This window comes from Colias philodice, chromosome 17, assembly GCF_061535455.1.
Source record: "Colias philodice isolate Cphi_HAF_F1 chromosome 17, ilColPhil1 Martin Lab GWU primary, whole genome shotgun sequence".
Classification (NCBI taxonomy): Eukaryota; Metazoa; Arthropoda; class Insecta; order Lepidoptera; family Pieridae; genus Colias; species Colias philodice.
This window is the reverse complement of record NC_143102.1, coordinates 6965545-6993064: the sequence shown is the minus strand read 5'-3', so window position 1 is coordinate 6993064 and position 27520 is coordinate 6965545. Positions and strand designations below refer to the sequence as shown.

At 32.7% G+C, this 27520-nt stretch overlaps 1 protein-coding gene across 1 annotated transcript; it reads left to right on the top strand.

Moving 5' to 3' along the window:
• Positions 1-5404: 5404 nt before the first annotated feature.
• On the top strand, positions 5405-7902 carry odd (odd skipped). Its single transcript, XM_089705629.1, has 3 exons — positions 5405-5573; positions 5884-6436; positions 6956-7902. Exons 1-3 carry the CDS (start codon positions 5468-5470, stop codon positions 7347-7349), a joined length of 1053 nt encoding a protein of 350 aa, XP_089561755.1. The 5' UTR covers positions 5405-5467; the 3' UTR covers positions 7350-7902.
• The last annotated feature ends 19618 nt before the right edge of the window (positions 7903-27520 follow it).

Here is a 27520-nt window from a genome sequence, read left to right as displayed (position 1 = left end):
CAATATCGACCACCCGGCCGATATTGAGATTTATCAGCAAATACAGATCCCCAATCTCGGCCCCGCAATTATTTCATTAAAAAGACAAATAAATGTAAAAACACACTATTTTATCGATAATTTGACTGTTTTTCTTTGAGAACACATAAAATTCAATACTATATGTTTGTTTAATTCCATTAAAATACTTATCCACGTAAAGCGTCGACTCAGCGATTTGACTACGCAATGCCGCCAAACTACGCACGTTTTTACCTTCACGTGCTCTATGGCTTACTGAATTTTCAAGAGTTGAGGTACCCACACCGAAATTTGGGAGGTTTTGCTTATGTATATAGACTCACTTTTTGCATAAAAACTTTTATGATTTAAGATCGATATTTATAGTTATATTCCGTTTTCTCGAAAAGGCCGATATTAGGAGCAGGCCGATAATAGGAGACTCCACCCTATACTAATGTAAGAATATAGAGATACTTAACCTGTATTTTCCACAAATTAAAACGTCTATAAAGATATAGTATAAATAAATATTTATATGGAAATCCATGTCAAGTTTATTTGTTTTTTGATTACGCGTTATTTTTACTAAGTGAAACAGATACTTTGGTAAATAATCATTTTACGATCTGATTGTACCTACTCTAATCCAATTTTATCAGATATTACAAGGCATAATTAAGAATGTGTCTAATTAAAAACTTTATGTACGGGAAACCCGAGTAGAAGACAATGATTTTGCATTTGAACAGCATTTAATTCATTTCCTTGATAAAAAGTTTTATTCTTTGTTTAGTAATAAATATTCATGTTTTAATATTCTGATTTTATCCAAAACTAGCTGCTCCGTGCGGTTTCACTCCCGTGGCTTCACTTCTGTTGGTCGTAGCGTGATGATATATAGCCTTATAGCCTTCCTCGATAAATGAGCTATCTAACACCGAAAGAATTTTTCAAATCAGACCAAGTAGTTCCTGAGATTAACGCGTACAAACAAACAAACTCTTCAGCTTTATACCTAATATTAGTATAGATATACAGAAGTTATAATACAAAACTGTACCTATAGATACCTATAGGGTAATAAATAAAGTAGGTATTGTGTAGGTATTATATTTAGGTATACATTTATAGTCCAACTTAATTAAAATTCCCTGAAACTAAATCAGTACCTATCAATTGCACTTTTTAATTCCACATAAATTTCTTTATAATTATAAGTAGATATTTATAATAGTTGTTAACTCTTCATTTAAATAACTTGCATATAAGACAGCCCTTCGAATAGTTAATATTCAAATCATATGCGTCTTTGATCCGACTTTAATGCAGTTTTCTACGATGTTTGAAGATAACATCTACAAATTTCATTGCAATATCTAAATCTCTATCAATTGTCTGAATAATATAGGTAGGTAGGTTGTTACGTAGATAAAATAGCTTCAACTGTAGGTACATTTAGAAAATGAGTATTGTTAAAGGTAGTTAGTTACTACTTACCTACTATTAGTACCTACTTACCTACTAATATAGTTAGTTTCATGTTGTAGGTATTTATTGATATCAAATGTCAATTAAAATTTTTACTTTACTTTTATATTTAATCGATCAACTTCACTAATTACCTTATAGTAATCACTTCACTGAATTAAATGACTTTCAAAATTAAATTATCAAATAACGATTAAAAAGAACGTAATATTGAGCTTTTAAACGAATACCTAGGTTCCTAGATAAAATCTTGAAAATTCATATAAATTCAATTTTTTTGTTACTTTGTAAGCTCGGCTAGAGTCTAGATAGTAGCCTTATTCGGTTATAATTACTTTTTTTGTGTAGGTAATTTAATTATTTATCTTCTAAATTTAAAATGTAACAGATATTAATATTAATTTACTTAATATTTTAAAGTTATAGGAGTAGGTAGTATAACTCTACCATTCCTTAAAAATACTAAACATCTTATATCAACTGAATAAACGCGAATCAAAGTTAGTACAAATTATAAAATACATAGAACTAATCGCGAACATTAAAACACACGAACGGAACAACGATTTGCAATTACATACAGCAAATGTAATTAATTTAATGTGTTTCCTACGAAGTGCATGTTCGCTAAGTGAATAATTATTTAGGTGTACACTCAAGCGCAAATTACGAATGGAGGTACAAATTATTGTACCTATTTGAGTTTACTATTATCGTATCTATACTAATATTATAAAGAGGAAAAGTTTGTAAGTATGTATGTAAGTATGTATGTATGTATGGTTTTCACGCAAAAACTACTGTACCGATTTCAAAAATTCTTTCACCATTAGAAAGCTGCATCTTTACTGAGCAACATAGGCTATATTGCATTTTCAAAAAAAATAGAGATCCTTACCAAAAATGCAATAATGTAACCCAAGGTGTAAAAAAATCCTCAATAAAACTTCTGTCATCGCGTGCGCTGCGGAATCTATTGAAGATAGAACAAAAAAATGTTCTACAGTATTATAGAATGGATCAATATCTACAAGAAAGTCCGCGATACCATATGTCCATCTTCAGTAGTTATGTTACTACAACAACTTTTTTACGTTTTCAAAGTAAATAGAAGTGCCGACAGTAATCAAACCATGTTATCCATACACATATATTAATCCTTATCCCATTAAATGATGTTTTATTATAGACTGTTTCAATACCAGCAAAATACTTTTTAAATGAAAAGAATTGGATATTCCATTCAAAAGATATAACGAATTTAAAAGTGTCAATCTACAGAAAATAGTAGGTATACTGTTCGAGCAGGCCGTAGTGCGGGGGTTACGGAGGAATTCTACCAATATGCGTCTTGACGGAACACAGTGGGGTTTTGGTCGGTAGGAATCCGATATAACCCACGGCCCCTCCCCTGGAGGCCGTGGGTATCTATGAAAGATTTCCCCACTAAAACAAAAAAAAAAGGCCGTAGTGCGGGACGGGGTAAAGGTGATTTTCATGTCCGACCTATAGTAGACTTTTCACTGTAAAGATATCGCTATCTATGCGGGTGAAACCGCAGGGCATTGCTAGTTATGTATAAAACTTGAGCCAATAGAAACATAATACAAAGTTAAAATATTTATTTATGTTAATTAACGCAAATAAAAATGTAGAGAATATAAGTAGGTATTTTGTTTACTTCATCCTGTTCCTAACAGTCTATCATTGTATAGAATATAGATTATTAAATTTATTTTCTTCTTTACACCAAAAATAACGAGAATGAAAGAACTTGACAAAGCTGGTATAAAAAAAAAATAGTTATTGAGGTGAGGAGGTGGAAAAATAATAACACTTGTGTTATTATTTTTCCACCTCCTAACATAATATGTGCGTAAATGTAGAGCGTAAATGTTATTTACGATACAAGTATGATAATATAATGTATTTTCTTAGCAGTTGAGTTACCTACTCACTTACTGAGATTGACCACTGTGATTGAAAGTCGGTAAGATCTAAGGGTAAGATCTTAAACAAAACGTATCGTGTTCTTTCCGACTACCAAATATCACACATCTGTGAGTAGTCATTGTGAGCTTTTAATATAAACATCACAAGTTTCAACTAAATAGTAGCTCTCAATTATAAACAAATTAATCTCGCCAAGTATTAAATTACACAATCAGACCGCATACACGTAATAGCATTTGTCTTTCCTCGCAATAATTTCCCAACAATCGTTCATACAGACCTCACTTCAACAAGGTGTCTAGTGGCAGAGCTGACACATTCAATAAGGTCACAAAACGCGATTTAGTTACATAGAATAATCGTGTTTAAGGTGAAGTAATAAGGGTTGTAATGGTGTGTTATGGTCAACATGGGTAGTGTTAATCAATGTTTGCGTCGGCGCCTTTGATGGTGACACAAAGGCCGCCGCCCGTGTCGCCTCTCACCTGACCCATGTTTGCGAAGCCAAATGTAGATATTAGTGAATTGCCATTATTTTGTATTCGATGTTTTGTTCATTTCATTGAAGTTGATTTGTATTTAAATAGATGATCCGTCATATTTGTAATAAGTCTGCTCTACATAGCTATTATTGCGACTTATTTGGCTCTATCTAGCGAATTACGCTAACTAAACTTAAATAATGGTTCATTGTAGGTAATAGTGTAAATTTTGCTGGTAAAGGAATTTATTTTCAAAATTGCTTATGTAGGTATTATTTCTCCATCAGGTACAAATAAACATAGATAGGTACAGGTATCAAATCTTTCCTCTTTATATAATTCATTCAAAGTGTAGATTTATCTACATGGATTGTACAAACATTAATAATTATTATATTTTCATGCTGTTGCCTGTAATCTTGTAAAAAAATATTGTGAGTGGGTGTTACATGGTAGATCGTATAGGTAGGTAGGATGCCTATACGGTATGTCGCATTGATAATATGCTTAATAATATTAATTACAGAAATTAAGCTGTGTGTATTGTACGTTTCGTTTTTAGATTTAAAATTTAAATGTCTGTAAACGTCATTAGAAACATAAATTAAAAAAAAAAGATCATTATGTATTATGTAATAAATTTAATTTATATTCTTGTGTATTATGTTAACAATTTTTAATATAATATCTTTACACATTTATACAATAACATCGCCGATATGGTCTCTATTTGAATCTCTCAAACTCTACCAAAAATGTTAAACGCACTTTTACAAAATTTTAAATGTACCTATAGGTGTAATATGTTTAAAAATAATAATATCTTTGTATAATATGTATTTATCATTGCAAAAATAATATTGAGTAGACACTAGATAATTTTGAATCAAACTTTTATCTTCTAGGTTATAAAATTTTGTCAAATATTATGTACTTATTAAATTATAAGTATATTTTGTATTAAATTTTTATAGTTCGGTTAAGTTACAAAATATTAACAAAATAAAAATTCTCTGAAATAAATGTCCCTTAACATAAAATCAACATCCAAACATTGTCTAAATCTGAACAAAGACTTGCCTACGAAACGCAATTACGAAGGCAATTCGCTCACCTAATAGCATTACTAGAGGTGCCTTGTCACCAAAAATTTGCATTAACCATTCTACTTTCCAAACGTCATATCTCTCCTAGAGTTATTGCGACAAAGTTCCGGAGCGATCTCTACATTATCAAGTTGGAACTCTATCGCAATACGCGCGTTGGCATTTCGAACGATTCGCGACTCACGCCGATCGATTCTGAAGGCAGAGCTCAGTAAGCCCCGCCCACTGGGAGGCGCGGAGCTGCTTCGGGAGCCGACACAGGCGCCGGTGGAAGTCGGCGCCTTTGATCTCTCCCTACCCCGCGCCGTGCGAACACAGGTCTCGATAGTGAACGCACACAAGCTCATTACACTTCTCGAGCTCTCCCAAGCCGGTTGTCAGTCCGAACCGGTTTGTTGACATCAGTGTCCAGTGCTAGTGTAGTGTTTTGTTTCTATGGATTGTACTCTTGTGGAAATGGAAGATAAGGCGTACAGTGTTGACAGTTCCGACGATATCAATATCGAGGAAGAGGAAGACGAACACATTGAGGAAAATCACAGTAAGTTTCTTTTGGATTTATTTTTGACTTTTCTATGTTTAAACACTGTATAATTTTTATTATTCTTTGTTATATTGTGTGTTTAATTGATGGTCAGATAAAATAATACCTTGAATTAACTAATTTATCTTATAAACAAACACCAATCAAGATAAATGCGTTATCATAATCAGTGGACATAGTCTTTATTATTTACATACAATACGCTTAATTGTGTAGTGTTCACATGTTTTAATTTCATTCATATTTTTTGTTTAACGAATAACTAAGTTATGCAATTATAGGTTTCTAATTAATCCTTTTTTTACAGGCTATCCGCCCGATTTTCCGATCGAAGCTCTTGTGAAGTTGGAGCGGCCGTCACCTCCCTTACCGACGCCGCCTAACACTCCAACCGACGACACACCACCCGCTGTCGTGGTATCGCGACACCAGACCTGGCCAGCACCACAATACCCTAACTACAGACCAATGCAGACCCCATACTCCTACGACAAACAAGTTCCTTACAGCTACCCAGCTGCTTCCTATGTTCCACCTCAAGTTGCCTCCCTTCCTCCATCCGCACCTTATCACGCAATGCTGGTCAACCAATGGATAAGAAACGCTGCTTTGTATCACCACTCGTTGAGATATCCGTCCATGGCGCAAAGAATGCCGGGAAGGAATCCACCGCAAATGAGAGCGCCAGGAGTCCCTGGCACGAGGCCAAAGAAACAATTTATTTGCAAATATTGCAACCGCCAGTTTACGAAATCATACAACCTGCTGATTCACGAGAGAACACACACGGATGAGCGTCCCTACTCATGTGACATCTGCGGGAAGGCTTTCAGGAGGCAAGATCATCTTAGAGATCATAGGTAAGTTTCACGAATGTTTATCATTATATAATTTCTTAGATTCCTTACATAATACATCAATTAAAGTAATTCAATAATTGTTAATCGAAAGCGTGAAAATAGAAATAGGTCCTTCAATTATACCAATGACTTTACTATAATGTCTCGTTTCTAATGCTAACAACGTGATTTAAGGCGTATTTCATCGAAGCATTGTGGCGATAAGAAAGTTAAAAAACGAATTCGAAGTGTAAACCTTTTTGTGAGGTCGCGAGGCGGCCGCACGCGCTCTTCACACAACCGGTTTAGATCTTTACGACGTCCATATCTGTCTTGCTCCGCCGTCGAACAAATTACATGTTATATTTCTTTGCTTTTACGAGATAGCATTTTCAAATTTTAAATCAATAATGCATCGTATCTAATCGTGAGAATACGTTTACATTAAGAGGATACACATTGAAACCTAATGCAGTGTAACCGATCCCCGTCTATAAGTGAAAGTTGTACAATATCTTATGTTGATTTTCTTTTTTACAGGTACATTCATTCTAAAGAGAAGCCATTCAAATGTACCGAATGCGGTAAAGGCTTTTGTCAATCGAGAACATTGGCCGTACACAAAATTTTACACATGGAAGAGTCGCCTCACAAATGCCCCGTTTGCAACAAAAGTTTCAACCAAAGATCGAACTTGAAGACGCATCTGATGACGCACAGCGAGGCCAACAAGCATCATTTAGAACATCTCGAGGGATGTCAAGAGGTTTCATCAACGAGTCAGGTTTCTGACAGTCCTTTATTGGATCTGTCACACAAGCCCACTCCGCCGCCTCAGGCGTTCCAGCAACTACACGCCAGTCCACAACAATCTCCAGTGGAGGCGCCTAAGAGGCCGTTAGGCTTTTCAATAGAAGACATAATGAAACGTTAATAACGTACTGAGTAATTGTAGTTTTAGCCAAACATGTTTTGTAACTAATGTACAAAGACGTTATTTATTATTTGTAAATCACTTCATTTCTGAGTACCTATTCTGCCAAAGATGTATTTCAGTACTATGTAGAATTACAGTATTAGTAGTGTTAAATTGCGCTCAGTGTTAATATGTTCGATTATTAATCTCACTTCGTTTGTGATTCGTCATCTAAGCTCATTTAATCGCTCGGATTATAGTTCAATCGCTTCATTTTAATATGTAAAGTTTGATCTTTTCATGCTTAAGACTGATTATTGTTTATCATTGTTATGTTTTTTTAGAGATTTATTTATTGTGATAGAGTTTTATCGTAGGGTGGTTAACTAAAGTTACCAAAAATATTACCGTTGTTTTAAGTAAGTTAATTCCAAATAAACCTATGACTCAGATCATGTTCAATGTACGTTATAGTATTAGTGTATAGTATAGTATTTGTTCCTTGTAAATATTAGGTTTAGAGTCAGTATTAAATAAGTTAAGAGGCTACTTAAAATAAGAAAAAAAGAAAAGAAAGATTATAATTACTTTCCTTGTTTTATTTCCCAATTGATGACTCACTAACTTCATATAAAACACATATTTATACCTACTTCAAAACCTACATAACTACCTAAACTATTAATTAAACTATGAATTACAACATTACTTACACACTACAATTTATTAAATTGATCAATTCACCTTTTTAAGGAATTATTTTATGGTTGTTAATAAAACAATACACTTCTAAAATAACCGAAAGAAAAGGCCACGTCTAAACAATACCAACGTCCTCATAGGTCATTTTCGGCAGGTAGATAATAAATAATAATGGTATATTCGGTAATATAATCACCTAACTATTCAAACTATAAAATATCACAAAAATCCATATCTACTACAGTAAAAGTTCTTTATTCGCGGGCAATAGGTTCCGTAAATGTGCCGCGAATAGAGAAACCGTGAATATGGAATGGTAATTTGTATGGGGTTATAGGGGATACGTTCCTAGGTGACGAAAAAAGGAAGCAAATACATAAAGAAATCAGTTTTATTGAAATTTTTGACCATACATTATTATTAATTAGGTATTATCTTCAGGTTTAGGCCAATAGCTTAGCACTTTTTACTCGTTTTTTAGTCGACATCATAAATTCGTAGTTGTAGTTCAGGCGTTTTCTAAGGATAACAATTGATTATTATTTAGGTAAATACATATATGTATGTACCGATGTACCGATTCGCTCCGCGAATAAAGAATTTTGGGCCGCGAATATAGAAATTAGGTCGCATTTTTTCCACCCGCGAATAGTGAAACCGCGAATGAAGGAAGCGCGAATAAGGAACTTTTACTGTATAATATTATAAATGCGAAAGTAACTCTGTCTGTCTGTCTGTTACTCAATCACGCCTAAACTACTGAACCAATTTGCATGAAATTTGGTATGGAGATATTTTGATACCCGAGAAAGGACATAGGCTACCTTTTATTGCGAAATATGTACCACGGGCGAAGCCGGGGCGGACCTCTAGTATGAAATAAACTGGCTTAGAATATAAATATTACATTTTACACTAATAAAGCTTGGGTTATAATTACCTCATGATACTGCATCACGAAACATAGTTAAATCGCATATATGCAACATATTGTATACCTACAGAACGAACAATAGAAATACTAACTAATTACGATGGAATAAGTTTGACTGCATCTAAAGTTTAATTTATAACACTAGTTAATTTAAGTTAAAATTTTAAAAAAGGCATAAATTTTCCTATCCTTTACTGATATTGTACCTACTATTGTTATTATTGCAGCACAATAAAGTGTTTAAAATAAAATAAAATAAAAATAAATGATAAATTCTACAAAAATATAACACTAACCAGGGACAAAGGATATTAGTAGTTATTACATTCACATTAACACTAAGTTATAATTTAATTAAATAATGTAGTAACATGGAATAAAAATAGCAAAGATACCTTTTTGTAAATAAAATTAATAACATTCTTAGACCTTTTATTTAATTTGCATTAAATTATGAACTTCTAAATCCCATATTACTGCCTCTTCCTACGCTATAATACCTAGTGTAAGACATAAGTTTTGTATACGTTTCTTCAAACAACTACTAAGCTTTTAAAATATTAGGCATACCTACATTATTTTTTGTGTGACAAATAAATTACTTAGGAAGTATGTATAATAAATACTTAGCGGTATATAATAATAAAGTTAATTTCATAATTACATATAATCATTCATGAAATATAAATAATAATAGATATGTTATAGAATTATTATTTTAAGTTTTTAGTTTATTTAAGTATGGTGAAGTAATATCCCTTACTTAGTTAGATCTAGCCTCTAGGTAGATGCTCGGTAAGTAAATTTGTTAGATATTACCAGTAAAATGTACAATATTTTATTGAATCACAAATTATTTCAATTATTATTCCAGCTATTATTGTTCAGATTTTTAAGTTATATCATAAACTCTCCTAAATACATTTTTGTAAATAATTAAATAAATAAATAAATAAATAAAAAATTTATTTTGTAAGTAAATAATTACAATGATACTTCCAAATGTAGAGCTACTTAATATAAACTTTTTACATCAAAATACTATAAAAAAACATACTCTATCATACAAAACCGTATAATTAAATCAAATCTTACACATCTTTTAATTAAACCAACCAACCAAAAGAAAACGATTACAAATAGCTACAAATTGCTTATTTCCTCAAGCAAATAATTGGAGCATAGTTATTTTTTCATTAATTCTTTGTCACGCCATCTAGTTTGTCACGCCAGAACTAACGTGTGTCATTTGTCACAACGGGGTGTCGCTACTAGTCACATTTGTAGAGATTATGTTTCTCAACTCTCGCTCTATGTAGAGCGGAATATATTGAATTTTAAGCATATAAAGTTTACTGTAGAGCTTAAATAATTATTCATTAAGTGTGGGACACTACGAAAGTTGTAAATAGTATTAAATTACTTGCTAGTTACAATAAGTGACGGGCTATCATTAAATGATTATACCTAGGTAATTATCTAACTTTGATTAAATTATTTGAATAATTTATTAGGTTCAATATTAATAATACATATTTGGATAAAATATATTCAATGCATTTTTTACAATCAAATTAAAGACAACTCACTTATCTAAAGACAATATGGCATTATGTGCAAAATACTTTTGTTTTAGTAGTGTTGATCAGTGTAGAGCAAGAGTTACATAACTATGTAGTTAAAATGCAAATAATTTTACCATAGAATGGACTAAATAATTGTTTTAGGAATCATTTGTATTTCGAAACATCGGTTTAAAATGAATATGTACCTACGAAAGTATCAAACTTTTTTCTATTTGGTGTTCAAGATTCAAAAGAACCACAATTTTTGAGTCGTAGGCATAATTTTGTATATTTTTGTTATCCTTATTTTATCCAACATCAAAGGTAAACTCTCAAACAGCTTCTAAGCCTTTTCTCAATTAGGACCGTTCAAATCTAAACAATTTTATAAGGGAGGGTTAATTATTTAGATTTAGTGGAAGGATAGAAATTGCCTTAGATTACAACCGACGCGGCACGCACGGGTTTGACAGATGCAACAATTTAGTTCCGTTCTCGTATACGCAATTTAGCAGTCAATGAAAATTGCACAAAACCCATCCGATTGAAGCCTAATCGCTGACGAGGCCGCGAATTCCATCCAAACATTTTCCCATGACTATTTAGAGTTTTGGATAAACTTCGATAATCGACCATTTTTTACCTTTTGTCCCAATTAAAACCAATTTGGTGAGATTAAATTCGAATTTGGAACTCCGCTGCCATATCTCAAGTTGTTTTGTCTGTCATGCGCCTGCGCACTGACTGACGGTTTCGTTGATTTATTAATATTTTGTATTGATTTATCGATGATAATTAAAGGATTTCTATTCTATTTTAGGTTTAAATTTACGGTTACGGTAGCTTGGTAGAATAAAGTAGGCCAAAAATCATTGTTTTATTGTTTTTTCTACGATTGTGTTTTTTTAGTCAGCCTTTAAAACATCTGCCTATATTTTATTACTCACATACTAATACGAATGTAGGGATACGCAGTTGTAAGGGCCTCCATCACTTATGACAAGGAATGTTTGTAATACTTGTTGAAATCGAAGAATGAACTACATATATATTTCACATTATGACTTGAGATACTTTTAAGTTTTAATATACACTCAGGTTCAGATTATAAATTGTAAATTGTACAGTTCTTATCAAATTTAAATTATTTTTTATTCTTTACATAAAAAGAAACAGTTTAAAACTTCACACTAAATTTGAATAGCATCTAAATTAAGCTACAGCTTAAAATAAGTTTTGAAATAATAATCTTTAAAAAATATCATCTCTTATTAGTGGAAAGTTCTAACAAAAAACTAAATATTTAAAGTTATTACGCAAAAGGTCAAACTCCAAATTAACATAGTAGTGGGCAATTTTGAGTCATAGGTGAACAATAAAATGACTTAATGAAGATTACCCGCCCGCGGCTTAATATCAAGTAGCTTCACAAAACAAAGGAATTATTTGGATATTTATTACACTTTAGATAATTATCCTCGTTTTTACTGCCGTTTTGATAGAGATTTATGTTAGCTCTGAGCGATGCTCCTAATGTGCAATCAAATATAAATAACTGTGTACAGTTGTTTGTGTTATATTTGGAGTGGAAATTTACCTTGACGGTTTTAGAAACTAACTACTAACTTCTAACTGTTATTTTACATTAGGGTTATGGTGAATGAAATAGGTAGGTATATTACGTGGACGGGACGTCAGTTCGCAATCTGTCCATGAAAATTCTTAGTATATGCCTTCAGTAAAGTTCAGTAAAGCTCCCAAAGGATAAAGTCCACTGAAAGCCATTCTACCGGGATAAGAAAGTTTAAAGGATATACTAAAATAAATGTGTCGTGTGTCGTCGTCGCGTCGTCGTGTTTTGTAAGCGTGTGACGCTGCCTGTAACAAAATATCCTTGCTAGACCTCTAGCAGTGTTAGCAATAGAAATGAAAAGAAATCGTCTCTATAATGAGTACCTACCTACACAGCGTGATAGCATTATGTTGGTATGATGCCACGAGTCCAAGATTTTCATATTTTTTTGGACAATAATGGACCAAGCCAGAAGTATTTAACAACTAGGTACGAGCAAGTATCTATGGATTAAACAGTAGTCTGTATTAAAAATATCTAAGTCATTCTAACCCAAGCAATAAATTCCAAACATTTCTTCAATTTAAACCCACATTTTAGTGAATATCCCGTATTTATTTCACAAAACCGTTGGCGCACGCGCCTCAAGCCGCACACGCAATCTGATTGACAGCTGTCAATCACCACAAATCATCGGTATAATAGGTTCATTTCGGCCAATTAGACCCGAGTCGCACCCACTGTGGGTGAAATAAACCCATGACCTAATATGAATATTGAATATTAAACGTTCTGTATTATTATTGTATTATACATCTGTTACTTGGGGCGTTTATTACTTTTGTGAATGTATTCCCGACCAGCAAGGCAAGATTTACAGAATGGGACGAAATATAGATACGATTGAAGGATCAGATTCAGGGATAGGATTACCTGAGAATTTGTGGAGATTTTATACTATTATCTATAGGTAAATCATGTTTTAAATTTAGGCATATAGGACAAGAGATGTGATTCTCTGGACCTTATATCAATCCTGAATTAAAACTGTTATAGGTACCTATATTCAGACAATTGAATTTGTTTTTTTCTAAATCATAGGTCACTTAAATTATTCCATATCAAAGAAATTGCCATCATCTTTATAAATTTATATTTATAAAGCATTTGAATGCCATAAAACCAAAAATATCAATTTCAAATTGCCATCAGTTTCAGACACAACAATTTAAATATATTTTCTCGTCCTTATTAAAAAGGGTTGTCTGTGTTTGTACCGCTTATGCCTTTTAAGAAGTGTAGAAATAACGGAATCATTTAATTGTATTAAACAAAATATAAATAACAAAGATACTAATACTATGATGTTGATCTTCTCTCTATTATGCTTAACTCTGATTAATTAACTTTCATCATAATGTTTTGCCGCATTAAAGCTTATTACAGTATTACTACAATATTTCGTAAGGTTTAAATACACACTTCAAGTAACAAAGCATGTTGATACCTTCACGTCAAAATCTTTCGAAGATTGACAAGCCGACAACTGAAATTAGTCTCACGTCATCTATTTATTAAACTTTACTTGTATTTACAACCTTATTCCAACAGCAATAAAGCTTTCGATAAACATCAAAGGGCAATGTCACAATAACGATAGACGTGCACACGTCAAACAAAAATTTGGAATGGGCTAAAATTAAATCTTCTTTTTGATTTCAAGTTTTTGAATGGAATTTAGAAAATAACGTTCATGTTAAGGTTGGATTATTAGCAGGAGAAATAAAATGTACCTACATAGTTTCATGTACCTAGTAATTTTATATTTCGTCCTTTTTAGCGTTGCCAGTGCTACATGGAACAAGAACTTGGGTCAAAAATCACTTCAACGTCATTGCAAAATCACGTTTTTTTTATGAAAAGATCTTGAATAATTTCACCTGAAAATCCCATTAGGTACTTTCCATTTTTTTAATTTCTAAATGTATCGAGCACCGGAGACCATCACCATCGTCATCGTCATCATCGTCATATTTGTTTTTACTACCAAGGTTCTTCAAAGTCTTCGTCTAAGATTATTTGATTGAATTGGACTATATTTTTAAACAATTCCAGCGAAGGTACTTTCATTCAACTATTATTACAGTCACACTCCACGTCTTGAAAACTATAGGTATTTTGTTTTTAATTTTATATTCTTAACATTGACGTTTGCGTGTGTATAATTGCTACGCTATATAATTTGTAATTGCTCCAAAATAGACCCTACAATTAAATGCATAATAACCGAATAATTAGACCAATCTCTTAATCGGAATTAAATCTGTCAGTTTCTAAGTAATAGCAGGTAAATAGAAAAGGGTTCTATCCTTCAAGAACGTATAATTATTTTGGATCAAAATCCGATGTGCGGTTTCGGGGTTATTAAATAGAATTTCGAACAAATGTGCTTATAAATAGTCTTGAAATGATACGGCAATAGATGATGATAATTTTGTTATGACTTAAGACGAATTTTGCAGTATCTCTGGATATTATCGTCAGACGTGCCTTCCGTATGTTTTTTGTAAATAGACTTTGTGAGCAATTTGACGGGCGCTTTAATATAAATAATGATCGGTTTATGACATTTTAATGGTGCAAAATAGAGATTTATGAGGCCATTTTGCTACAATGAAATGTTTGTCTAATTATTGGGGAGATGATGATGTAGGTGTGTCATTGGGTTTTGGATGCGGTCAGCAGAAGTCTTTATCCTTCTTTATTACGTTTAATTTGAGGAAATTGTTACTTTACCATCCCTTACCGTACCTTTTTCATAAATTTTCCTTATTTCAAATGCAATAGATTAAAATAAATGCCAAAAGTATTTTACCAAGCAATGTGCTTTATTTTAACTGCATGATATAATTAATTAATAACAACAAATGTAACGCAATATTAATACTCCAACTAATTTTCAACTGGCGTTACTTTTTACCTAATACCAGCTAATCTTTAGGCGCCAGTATTCACGAGCCGTTCAGAAACTAATCAATGTAACCAATGATTACCACTTTTCGATTGTAAGAGGGTAGGTTAAAGTAAACTAAATTACATTCTATTAGGGTAGTATTTTGTGATACATTTTTTATATTACTTGAAATTATAGCGTAAGTCTGACGGAGGTTTATAACTTGGTACCTAAATAAGTAAAAATACTTATTTACACATAGCCACCAATAACTAGCATGTTTATTAATAAAACTAGTGTTCAAACTATTTTTAACAACCCTATTCTAAGTCTGATTTCATTCTAAGCGACGTTCTCGTCTTAGTGGAAACTATAACAACATTTCGTATAACTTCATAGAAGTACGAATTTTGTGTAACTCCATTGAATTAGCAGAAAATGTTTCCCTTTTCACGAAAACACACCAGCGTTAGTTAGTTGGCGACGGAGACCTGAAGAGTCCTGAAGAGTCTCCGTCGCCAACTAAAATAACTAAAACATAATATTATCATAGAGATATATCAATAGGTACCTACAATTAACATCTTAGTTTCTAGGTCTTTTTATTATATACCTACCTATATGGAACTAACGTACATAAACAATTAGAAAGAGAGCGAAATTCATTCATTCACATTATCGTATCCTGCGATAATCACTTTGCTCTTTAAAAAATAAATAAATATATGTCTATAGTTTTGTTTCTGTTTCGTTCATTCACTCAGACCTATCATTATAACGAGAAGAACCATTTATTTTTTGCGCCGTTTTATGAATGATCTCTTACAGTTGCGAATTTTGTGATTTCATTGTATTTTACGACGCAAAAAATTAAGCTTCCACTATCCACACCGATCTTATGTTGTTATAAATTATGTTTAATTAGCACAGTCTTATATAATTTCAATTTTTTTATTGGATATAATGTTTTGGTTTAATGCCTTTTCCATTGTATTAGCACCGAAGTTTGTATTATTACATTCATTTTGTATATTTACACAGTTTCTTAAACATTCGAAAGGTAGGTACTATGATGTATATTGCTGTAAAATTACAGACTGCCTGAACAATTTTAGTAAGACGGTGATGATAATTAGGTACCTATATATTAAAGGTATAACGTCAAATCTTACAAAGTTCACTATTTCCTTGAAATATCTGTTGAAACAATTCATCTAAACACGTGTGCTAACGCACTTACACATCTTTAATCGTGAGAAATTTACCGCACGACTTTCATATTACCCACCACAGACGAACACATTTGTTACATACTAGTATAGCTGATAAATTATCAAGATAAAGGTCATAGGTGCTCTTTACTACCGTTCAAAGTATTTTTATTGTGTCACAGCTAGAAATATAATGCAGGGGACGCGTGCTATGATCACGCGATAAAGAACAAACTGACGAATTTTTTGTTTTTTTTTTCAGATAAACGTTGAAATAGCGCAGACGAAGGAATTCCTGTTGTGTTTTAAATTAGATTGGATGTATTGGGTAACTTACTGACGAATAAGAATATATCAATGATGTATTAAACGAGGAGATTTAAGCCTTCTTGCGCATTAAGTTAAACCATAGCTAAAGTTTCAGAGTCGATAATGAATTTTAATCTTCTGATCCGATTTGTGTGGGAACTAAAGTCTTAATCGTTCATAACAGTGGGTAAAAAGAATAAAAACAGTGTTACCATCATAGACCGCGGACCCAAAAAGTAACCGAAATCCACCTGCACCAGTAACACCCAGAGCATTAAGCCACAGCACGACTCGCCTGAAGCCAAGTCGCTTATTAGGGATGTACCACGCACCTGTGTGAATATTTTCATAATCCTCCTAATTAGAGGTTTGCGGATATTCCCAAAGAACGCCGAAAGCCAAACGGTTGAGCCTTACTGTGGAGGCAATAAATTGTTCGACATTTGACCCCAACTTTTTTTTGGTATTCGCCCTCTGGCTGCCTTCATCCGTAAGGTTTGGAAAGTTCAGAGAGTATCTAGTGTAGTTTCACTGTGGTAATTAACAATTATGTAAAGGATTGGACAGACTAGTTTCGGATTTAATAATGTAAAAGTTTATTATACAGTCAGAGTGCATATTCATGGAGACGAGTCGTTAATAAAGTACTTAATTTGCATGCTTGCTAGGTTGCGAATCGATCAAGATTGCAATACACATTGCTATAACGCGTTTTATAAAGTTCATGGCTTTTTATCATTTCTCTTATTATATTCATCTATTGCAATTGTAAGTGTGCAAAATGTACAATATGTTCAAATCGCATAATGATTGTTGAATTTCAAACAAACGATATCGTAAAACAATTTCCCTCACGATAGTGCCACATAAATCCCGGGTCGAAGCTTGCTCTCTGCTCACTAATGTCGAAAATATTTATCGCAACCATCGTCAACTGTGGCGTTCGCCCGAGGGCTACCCGCCTCGCCGTCAAGTTCCCACGTGTTCCGAATGCTTGGATTGCGTGCGACCTCTTACACCACTCCGTAAGGTACGACCAACGCTAAATCTGTATCATTATCGTGATCAACAACCGCAGTATCGTCACTTTTATCTCCTGGACTTTGTTTGTCTGTGGCTTTTTTATTATGTGGAGCGGCGATTGCTGCTGCAGTGGGTCTACCGTTTGCTTCAGGCTAGTTTTTGAGATCGGTTCTCACCTACGATTTACCGTGGGATCTTATTAGGAATTTTTTGTAGGTGAAACTTTCATTACGTATGTTGTTACTCTCTCAATTGATTGTATATTTTTGTTGGTATTAAGTATCAAGGAAAAGACATGCAAATTGTTTGACTTCGTAAATGGCTGTAAAACTCTCTCAGTCTTTGCATTATGGACGATGAAAATAGCCATTGAATAAGAATCATTTCTCAAAGAGTAGTATAATAGAGGTCGTAATAGCAGCACTCATGGTAATAACGATGCTAAGCCACAAGTGATTACAAGCGTTTACCGAATTATTCGGTTCAATCATTCACTGTAATATTGGGAATAAAATCTCTGGAATTTTATTGGAACGTCAGCCAGTTTTTGTAATAACTATGTCTGAGCTGAAAGGGTTCAGGAATTTCGTTATAAATATAGTACTTAGAGTCGGAATGTTAATAAGTATATTGATTGTGAAGCTTAATATAGGTACTGATTATAAAAATTCAAGACAGGAATGTAGAGATATTTTTATAGAAAATAACACTGATTTTTTTAAGAACAAATGGTTTTTTGTCTATAAAACTACGTAATTATTACTGTACGTTAATAAAAAGAAATTATCTTAAATAATATGATAAAGTTACGTTACGTTACGTTAATGACATAAAAATATTAATACAGCAACCGTAGTTTCCTCATAATATTAGCATCAGTGTCCTAAAAAATGGATTAAGCGTAGAGTCCCAAAATGCTTATTGGAAACGTTGCCCGCCCCTAACCGCTTGATTCGTTTCAGCCTACTGCCAATTAGGGTCAATTTTCGGCTAGCACAAAGGTCCTGAAGACCACAGGTCGGTAATTAAAACAAACAGGATCAAAAAGGTCCGCTCCAGGCGCCACGGGGAGACGTGCGTCCCGACGCGCCGTCGCGCTGCCCGCAACCTACCCCCTCATTATAAACTTAATCTAATTATTGAATTCGTACAATGTTGTGTTTACATTTTTTTTCTAATTTACTCCTCTATATTTTGGGATGGATGCGTAAGCGCTAAATGGCACGTTTAAAGCAATATATCATACAAAATGGAGTCACTGTGGAACCGACGGTGATTTTCTCACGCTAAGGACACGGAGTCAGATTTCGGTCCAGTTATTACAGGTTATGTTTTGCCTCTATATAATGATTGTGTGGCGCTTAACTAGTAATACATTTTTTCTGGTACTGAGTCAGATAATAGGAATTTTAATGAAAAATATTGGAAGGATAATAGACGATCACATTAGCTATTAGGTCAATGGTATGACAAACCAATTTGTGAACCCAAGACAGTTATATTAAATTGTTCTATTCGATGGGCTGCTGTGGAATGTATATAATGAATATATTATGTACTTTTTAAAGAAAAGATGTCACTCTTGCTATTTTCCATATACCATGGAAAGTTCTAGCAAAAATGTATATACTTTCCCAGAACTCCGCCCTTTCCTATGAGAGTGATAGTATAGACTTAATTACTTGTGGATTATAATATATTTTACACAATTGACTAGTGTTGGTATTTGGTTCAGTAAGTACTTATCATATTTACACTGTTATGTTTTTAATAAGTATCATGTTCTGTAGTCTATATTAGGTACCAGAAAATCTAGGTAGCTGACCACAAATTCAAAGTAGTTATTTCAGATCGCTTCTAAGAAAGGTTCACAAAAGTTTCGTGGGAAGACACAGGACAGGGGGTCAATGTATCGACCTCCATGAGCAAATTACAAGTCGGCGATGGACGTGATCGATTTGTCCATGCATATGACATGTTATTGTGAGCGTTTTGGTTCCAAAGCGATTCATTTACCACGCTTACATTGAGTGGAAAGTCGTCATTAAGTCTTTATTAGTGTTCCCACAATTATGGGGTAAGAGATTGTGTGTTATCGTGTCATTTTGTTTTGACATTGTGATGGTGGTGACATAAACAGAAATATGTATTATGTATGTTATTTGAATATAATTCAGTGCTATTATATACTAGCGGTCCGCCCCGGCTTCGCCCGTGGTACATGTTTACGTTTTCTCTACATAAGAACCATCCTCGTACTTCAAGGAATATAATAAAAAAAGAATTATCGAAATCGGTTCAGCCGTTCTCAAGTTATGCGCTTACCAACACATTTTGCGATTCATTTTTATATATAAAAGATTAATATAATTATTAATTTATAATACTAGTTAATTTTTGCAACTTTTTAATATTGAAATCTAATATTATAACGAAACTTAACTTTTCTTAATACATATAGTTATGTATTGCAATTTGCAGCTCGATTTCATGAATCAAGATACATGTTTATTGTTTGTGCAAAAATGCGAATGCAACTTTGCAAGATACATTAGGTAGGTACTGTCACTACTCATACATTTGTTGCGAAGAAAATACAGTTATGATTTTGTATGATGTAAGTCTACGGAAGTAATCCTGTCGAATATTACCCAAAAATATGTTATACTTTTCATCACCTCTCCTCTTAGGTACATCACCTTGAAACAAAATAAAATTTAGGTGATAACTAAAAGTTAAAACTACGGTCTACGCACATGTTTATGCATATTGCACATAATTTAACACCTATATATATTTTAATGTCTTTCAAATATTTTCATGATGAACTCCGTTATTATTATTTATCCTCAATTCAGTTGTTGTTAAAGTTGTTGTTGAAATTCAGTGAAATTATATAACAGGCGATTCCTCATAACATAACCTAGAAATAATTTAATAAAGTCGTTAAATAAATATATTTCAAATATTATAAATTCTTGAACATAACACTTCATCGCAATAATTGCTACTTCAATTACGACAGGCGCTACAAATCTAAACAAAAATAAAAAAAAGACATAGAATAGATAAGTATAATATACTAAAATATAATTGCATACATAAGTATGTTGAATCGAATGGTATCCCCGGCTATATCTAACAAGCGAATAAATTCAAGGCGCGTAGTTACTTGAATATGCATTATTCGTTCCACAGTACGCATATCTACTGGACGTCATCAACACAGTGGGGTCAGAAACTGCATAATCAGCCTTACGTAAGTAAATCTGATAGCACTAGGCGTGTCGGTTGGGCGGGCTCCGCATTCTAAATTCAAATTGCTAGTTACCGCTCACGCGAACTAATTGTACAGATTAAAAACATTAAAAATATACACTATGTACTAACTTTTTTAAAACGGCCAGTGTTGTTTAATGAAACATTTTAATTTTGCGAACTTATTGTATCTACCTACAGATTAAAAATATAAACATAATATACAAACTTTTTAAAACCAGCCAATGTTCTTTATGAAACATTTTAAGCGACGTTCGATTTGCAAATTGTAAGCTAATATTTATTTCAAAATGGTTATTTATTGGTTGTGAAAATTGAATTAAAGATATTCAAAAATAAAGCAGGATCGCGTGTTTTCCATCACTTAATAATCGCTACCTTTTACTGATCATAAGGATATCTCAATCGGTGAACTCAATAAATTGATTGCTATAATAAACATCGTTGGTCTTTAGATGCAGTGTTTTGTTGTACGATGGTTTCGGGCCACGAAAAAAGAGACTTTAAAATCGTTTGACCGACTTTGAAAAATAGTAAATTTTTACAGGTTTTTAAGTTCTCTATCTATCTCTATATAGAGTTTTTTTTTTATTGAATGTAGCCTACAGCCCACTATCATGGTACATAACATAACATACTGTTCATATACCTACCATGTATGCAAAAAGAGATACATAGCGTTTCATCAAAATTTTTACGTAGAAAAACGCAAATATGAAACTTAAAATAACTACCAATGTACCTATTAGATAAATTAAATTAATACAGTAACAGTAACTATGTAAGAGCCCCTCGTTTTTAGTATCGAAATATATAACAATAACTCATCGTATCCTTATAATATTATAAACGTGAAAGTTTGTGAGATAAGTTGGAGAATAGTTGTATGAAATTTGCAATTGAGATAAATTATAATCTGGACAGAAAATAGGCGTATGACCCCGTAATCAAGCGATATAAACCACGTGCGCCAACACGTTGTGTTTTATTTATTCCTATATTATTGTTTTAGAATTGTAATTTTGCAATTTGCAATTTAAGCTGTGAGAAGTAACGGTTTTATACATCTTGAACTAATATCTATCCATCAGTCACTGTGGAGACTCAGGCCTCTTATGAGGGTTCAGTCACAGATTACTCAATACATAGTTACTACATAAGTTATGCGTTATTATTACGTCGGTCAAGGGTGGGTTTGCAGTAGCCACGTATGTCGTCAAACTTTTTTCTCAATGTCAATTATTATTTTGTTACATTTTTAACCGCGTATTTTATGGCCTCAGTGTTTAAATCACTTCTCACTTAGATAGTTGCGTGTCTCGAAGCTACTCGTGTTCGCACGCAAAGTGTTTTTATTTAAAAAGTCGCTTTTCGCCTAAAGCTGTTTAAAAACATGAGCCAAACTCATTAGTATTGGCGTATGAAATGATGAATTGAATTTTGTTTTTATCAAACATATAAGCTTTATGCATTCTCGAAGGTATACAAGATAAATGGGACTGTTTGTGAATTGTGTTTTTATTCATTTTTGTAAATAAGTTATACATTTCAATTTTCAATTTTATCAACAAAGGTATGTACACAATTAGTTGGTATTAGTCGGCGCTTACGTATTTTCTAGAATGACCTAAAATAATATGTTTTGGCCTCCAACGATAAGAGAATTTATTTGACTCTATACGGCCGCGGCACCACTGCTTGCTTGTTTTCAATTTGGAATGTGCACAGGAAAATATGAATAGCAATTTACTTTTATTTAAAGGGAAATAAAAAAAATAATTAATGTTCCTTTTAAATATAAAAAGAGAATTGAATTGAAATGAAAAATTTTAGAAGACGAAGAATATAGAAATAAAAAGAAAATAAAGAGTAAGGAGGAGAAGAAAGTATAACAATTTTCAATAAATACTCTTTATGAACATGGTATTTGGCAATAAGTTCCCTCTAAAGGGATATTAAAATGAAAAATATGCTTCAGACTGATTGGCGTGGGAAAAAGTTTCGCAGTTCAAAATTGAAAAAAAGTCAAATAAATATCGTGCGGCGCATTCCCGCGTCTGGTACTATGTCGATTATATTTGGTGCATCATTACGATCGCTAATTATATGGTGCTGTTAAAACCACCCAGTAAATAAATAAAAACATAGAAAAAGGTAATTCATCACTTTTTATCAGTTGTAGCTGATACACTGGTTTCAGATATGTATTATGTATTCTAGTCTTTTCTGTAAAGCCATTTTATTATGTGAAAAAAAAACAGATCTTTGTCAGCCCTGCTATGTAGTATGCGCTGTAGTATATTGTATAGAAAGCAGGTAATGCTACGGTATTTAATATTTATGCAACAGTGAATAATATTATTAACTCTAGGTGTGAAGTAATTCGTATTACTACGCTGCTGACCTGTTTCTGCAATTGAAACGACAAAACTGATTACAATATGATTTGCGACACTGCCTTATTTTATTTTGAAATCAATCACAACGTGTACAGCTCAGTTTAAGTTTATTGTGAAGTAGTAGATACAATAAAATATAAATTGCACACAGTAGATTTTTGTGAAAAGGACAAGGATAATAATTATGTAGAATTTCTCCACTTTATAAGGTAAATACTACAAATGTACTGTAAATACTACAGAATAAATCAAAGTGCCAGGATGAATAGTGTTATACCTATGTTATGAGGTTCCGAGATTATATTAAAGAGTTGTAAAAGTATTCTGTAAAAACAATATTTCTAACGAAATTCAAGTCTATCATGTAAAACGACTACACGAAATTAACTGCAATCATAATATACAATTTATAAACTGAAATTTTGGAGTATAACGTAACATAAAATAATATTATGGTAATAACAGCTCCATATAAGTATTTCAAAAACCATCGATGCTTTTTTTGATCGAGCCGCGGTGCGCACGCGCTGGTGGGTGGATTTTTTCACGTTTCTACACGATTAGAATGGTAAACTCCCATCGTAAAACGTTTTATTGTTCAACGAACATAGCAACATATTTTGTAACGTAATAGTTGTAATGTCATAATTTGAAACGTTTAAGTAAAACATATTATAGGTATCTCGTTCGAATATTGGGTTTTGAAATAGTATTCGCGTGAAGGCGTGAAGGTTTGTTTAGCTCTCTTGCTTTTTATTAGTTTAATATAGAAGTATTTTGCTGTCGGTATGTGCAAAAAGTATCTACTTACTTGATATTTGTATAAGTGTACTTGCATTTTGTTAACTTAAAAATCGAAAGACTATGATAGACAGATATACTTTTAAAACTTACAAGAAGACTCAGAGAGATATTATTCATTCTATTTATAATTTAATTAATAATGTAAATTAGCATCTGAACATTTAAGCTCTAATACTAAAATCTTAACATAAATTGAACCGCCATTTAACCTGCATTTAAATCAACGCACAATACCTTCGACCCAGTGAACCTAGTGCAAGCAGATCGGAATTTACGGCTTTAGCCTCTTTGACTTATGTTCTGCGGCCGCCCTTTACTTTTTAATTTTTATTGAGGATACTTGAAAATTAAATTCTACGTGTATGTATGGTAGAGATGTCGGCGTTTGGTGTTTGTTGTAAATATGAAGGTTAGTCTGTTCTGCTATGACGTCATAATACCTGAAAGAATTTAAAAATTGCAGGCTTTTTAAGTTCATTATAGCTTGGAAACAGATAATCAGGCATACTATGTATGTACCTATCTACTGAAATTTCTCTAGGTAATCTACGCGAAATAAACTCAAGTGAAACATCAAAAAACTAGACATATTAACTTATAATTTAACAGCATTACTTTTCATTTAGCGAAGATTAACATCGACGTTTCGAAACGCAGCCGCATTATGCAAAACACTGAAAAGATTATCAGCGTACAGGAAACCTCATTGTTTCCATCCTATTTACATACAGAGCTCATCTGTCGATCTGTGTACTGATTGCATCGCCCATCGCCTTGTTTTATTTTCCCATTCATTGATGCAATGAAACTTAATATCATGAATATATAATATGTGGTGATAAGGTTGGTGTATCAATGGGTTGGATTTTTTTCGTAAGAGGTCCGGTTATTGAAAGGAGTATCGTCTATTGGTAAGATATAAGGTAACATAGAGCTTTCACGAATAAATCTATTACCTTCGATATGAAATGATCAGCATGTTTCGCCTTCTAATCAATGTTTTGAAAACAATCTGAGCGATGAAAATTAAATAAGCTCTTTTACTTTTTTTTTTTGTAATAGTACAATAAATTTCATTTCAGGATGGAAACTTGCACGAAAAATAAACACCAGCAGGAAATATTTCTATTAAAATCTGATAATTATTGTATTCAATCCCATGTATTAAAATAAATAATATAATTTAAATACATATAGGTAAGTAAATCGAAACTTGTCCGCTTTACAAAAACTAAACGCCGCGTAATTGTGAATAAGTGATTTTGTATTTTCCACACATGACTGGATGATTGGATAGATTTAAATTATATTTTCGCCATCACAAGATAGCTAAAGCAAGGTGTGGTCCCTAGTGTTGTTCAGATCCATAGCGTTTTATCGATAAACTTGAAATTCTATCGATATCTTTGACATTCCTAAACAAACGATATAAAGTCATAGATAATGCAAATGTTTGACTGTTTCACACTCAGGAAATATTTATATGAGTCGATAAATAGCCAATTAACTTTGGTCCTATTATAATATTATTAATATTAATATTCTATTGAAAAACTAGCAAAACTTTGTAACTACGTGAAAGTGATTTTCTAACTTTCTATTTAATGGATCGTCTGGATTATCACATACAGATTAAGAGTCCAATACATAATAACATTATGATCAACCAATATCATCAACATAATTAAGATACAATACTAAAATACGTAACACACAAAATTGTAAGATGAAATACAATAATAATATCGATAACATCAGACACCGGTACATCACTACAGTTCGCGTGACCTCTGGCCTTCGCCCGCGCATCGCACATGCCTCGAGGCGAGCCCGCCCCACACCTTTTCGGTATCAAAGAAAAAATCGATTCTACCTTTTTGGTATCGAAAAAAACATCGATACCGTACCAAAATCGTTGGATTTACTGATCGCTCGATACATCTCGAATCGTGATATGAATTTGCGCTTGTTTTTTGATAGTGAATACAAGCCATTTGCGTTGCAAAACATTTATGTTGAACATGTTATAACGTGTAATATTTAAGATGATTTGAACTTTTGAATAACTGGTATTGGAAGCCAATGTTTATAGCTAAAACATCCGCAAGTGTTTTTGTAACAGGCATTTAAATGTGAATGTTTCCTCGCATGAACAGAGTAAGTTACAATTAAATTCATCAAAAAATCGTGTAGATTTAGGCTCAATTAATGAGGTATTGTGCAAAGTAATGTTGGTGGCGGATTGAGCACTTAAGAAATATTAATCAAATTTAATAAAATACTCTTTTGAATGCACGAAAGATAGCCACAGATCGAGTTATACAATCGGTATAATCATCACCGAAACGACGCCTATAAAAAGTCTGTATTACAATCAAAGATGATAAGATAAAAAACCATCAAGATAACAAAACACGTGTTGATCATTAAGACACCTACAGAATAATTCGAATTCCACACATAATCCACTGAAAGGCATTCAAGCAACAATGCACAAAGGCCAGCTTGACTCAATTAAATCTTAATTCGTACAAAGAAGTCGATTAATGAAATTAAGTCGGCATTTACCCGGGTTAACCATCAAAGCACACAATAGCCCTAAATAGTAACAATCAAGTGAAAAGATCCTCGAATGCCCAACAAAAGCCCTAACTAACCCACCTTGCGTTGCAGTGACTATTAAAATTTAATGACATGATTTATGCGGTTAAAAAAACACACACGAGAAAAGGGTACGATGTTACGATCCATTTTTCATATAACGCAGTTGGTAGCAAATGGTCAAATAAAAAATGTTAAACAGAACCGACACTTTATGAAAAACGCACTCCAACTGTGAGCGGGCTTTGTCATCGAATACAGAATTTATACATGCTTACCTGTTGAGCTCCAGCCGTGAATATAACATAAAGAATATTCCATATTTCTGGATTTGTGTTACGTAACTGGTATGGCTACACGAAAGTAACGGGAGGCAAATATTTTGCGCTAGATTTAAGGTAAAAGTACTATTATTAGTAAAAAAAGTAAGTGGCTTTGTCTTTCTACTTTATTTATTCCTTTAATTATGTCTATAATGTAGAGTACGTTTTTTTGACAGTATATGTATAATGTTTATCTCATTAACAAAACATACCTAATTACAGTCTGTAGTTAAATTATCGCAATTCAGTCCAACTTAAAAACAAAAGCATTTTAACAAAAAATAAATAAAACAAATACTTACTTTCTTTGTGCCATACCGAATTATAATATTTGGTCATTCTCTTAGTGGTAGCCGTCTCATTTATAATATTTTATAGAAATCAACAAAACAGAATCGAGAACATTAACATGGCATACAAAGCGCTATGCCCCGATTTCTTACTGCATTTTTATTGGTTATTAGTTAAGAATAGGTTACCCAAGTTTTTTGATAATGACAAACCTTTTAAGCC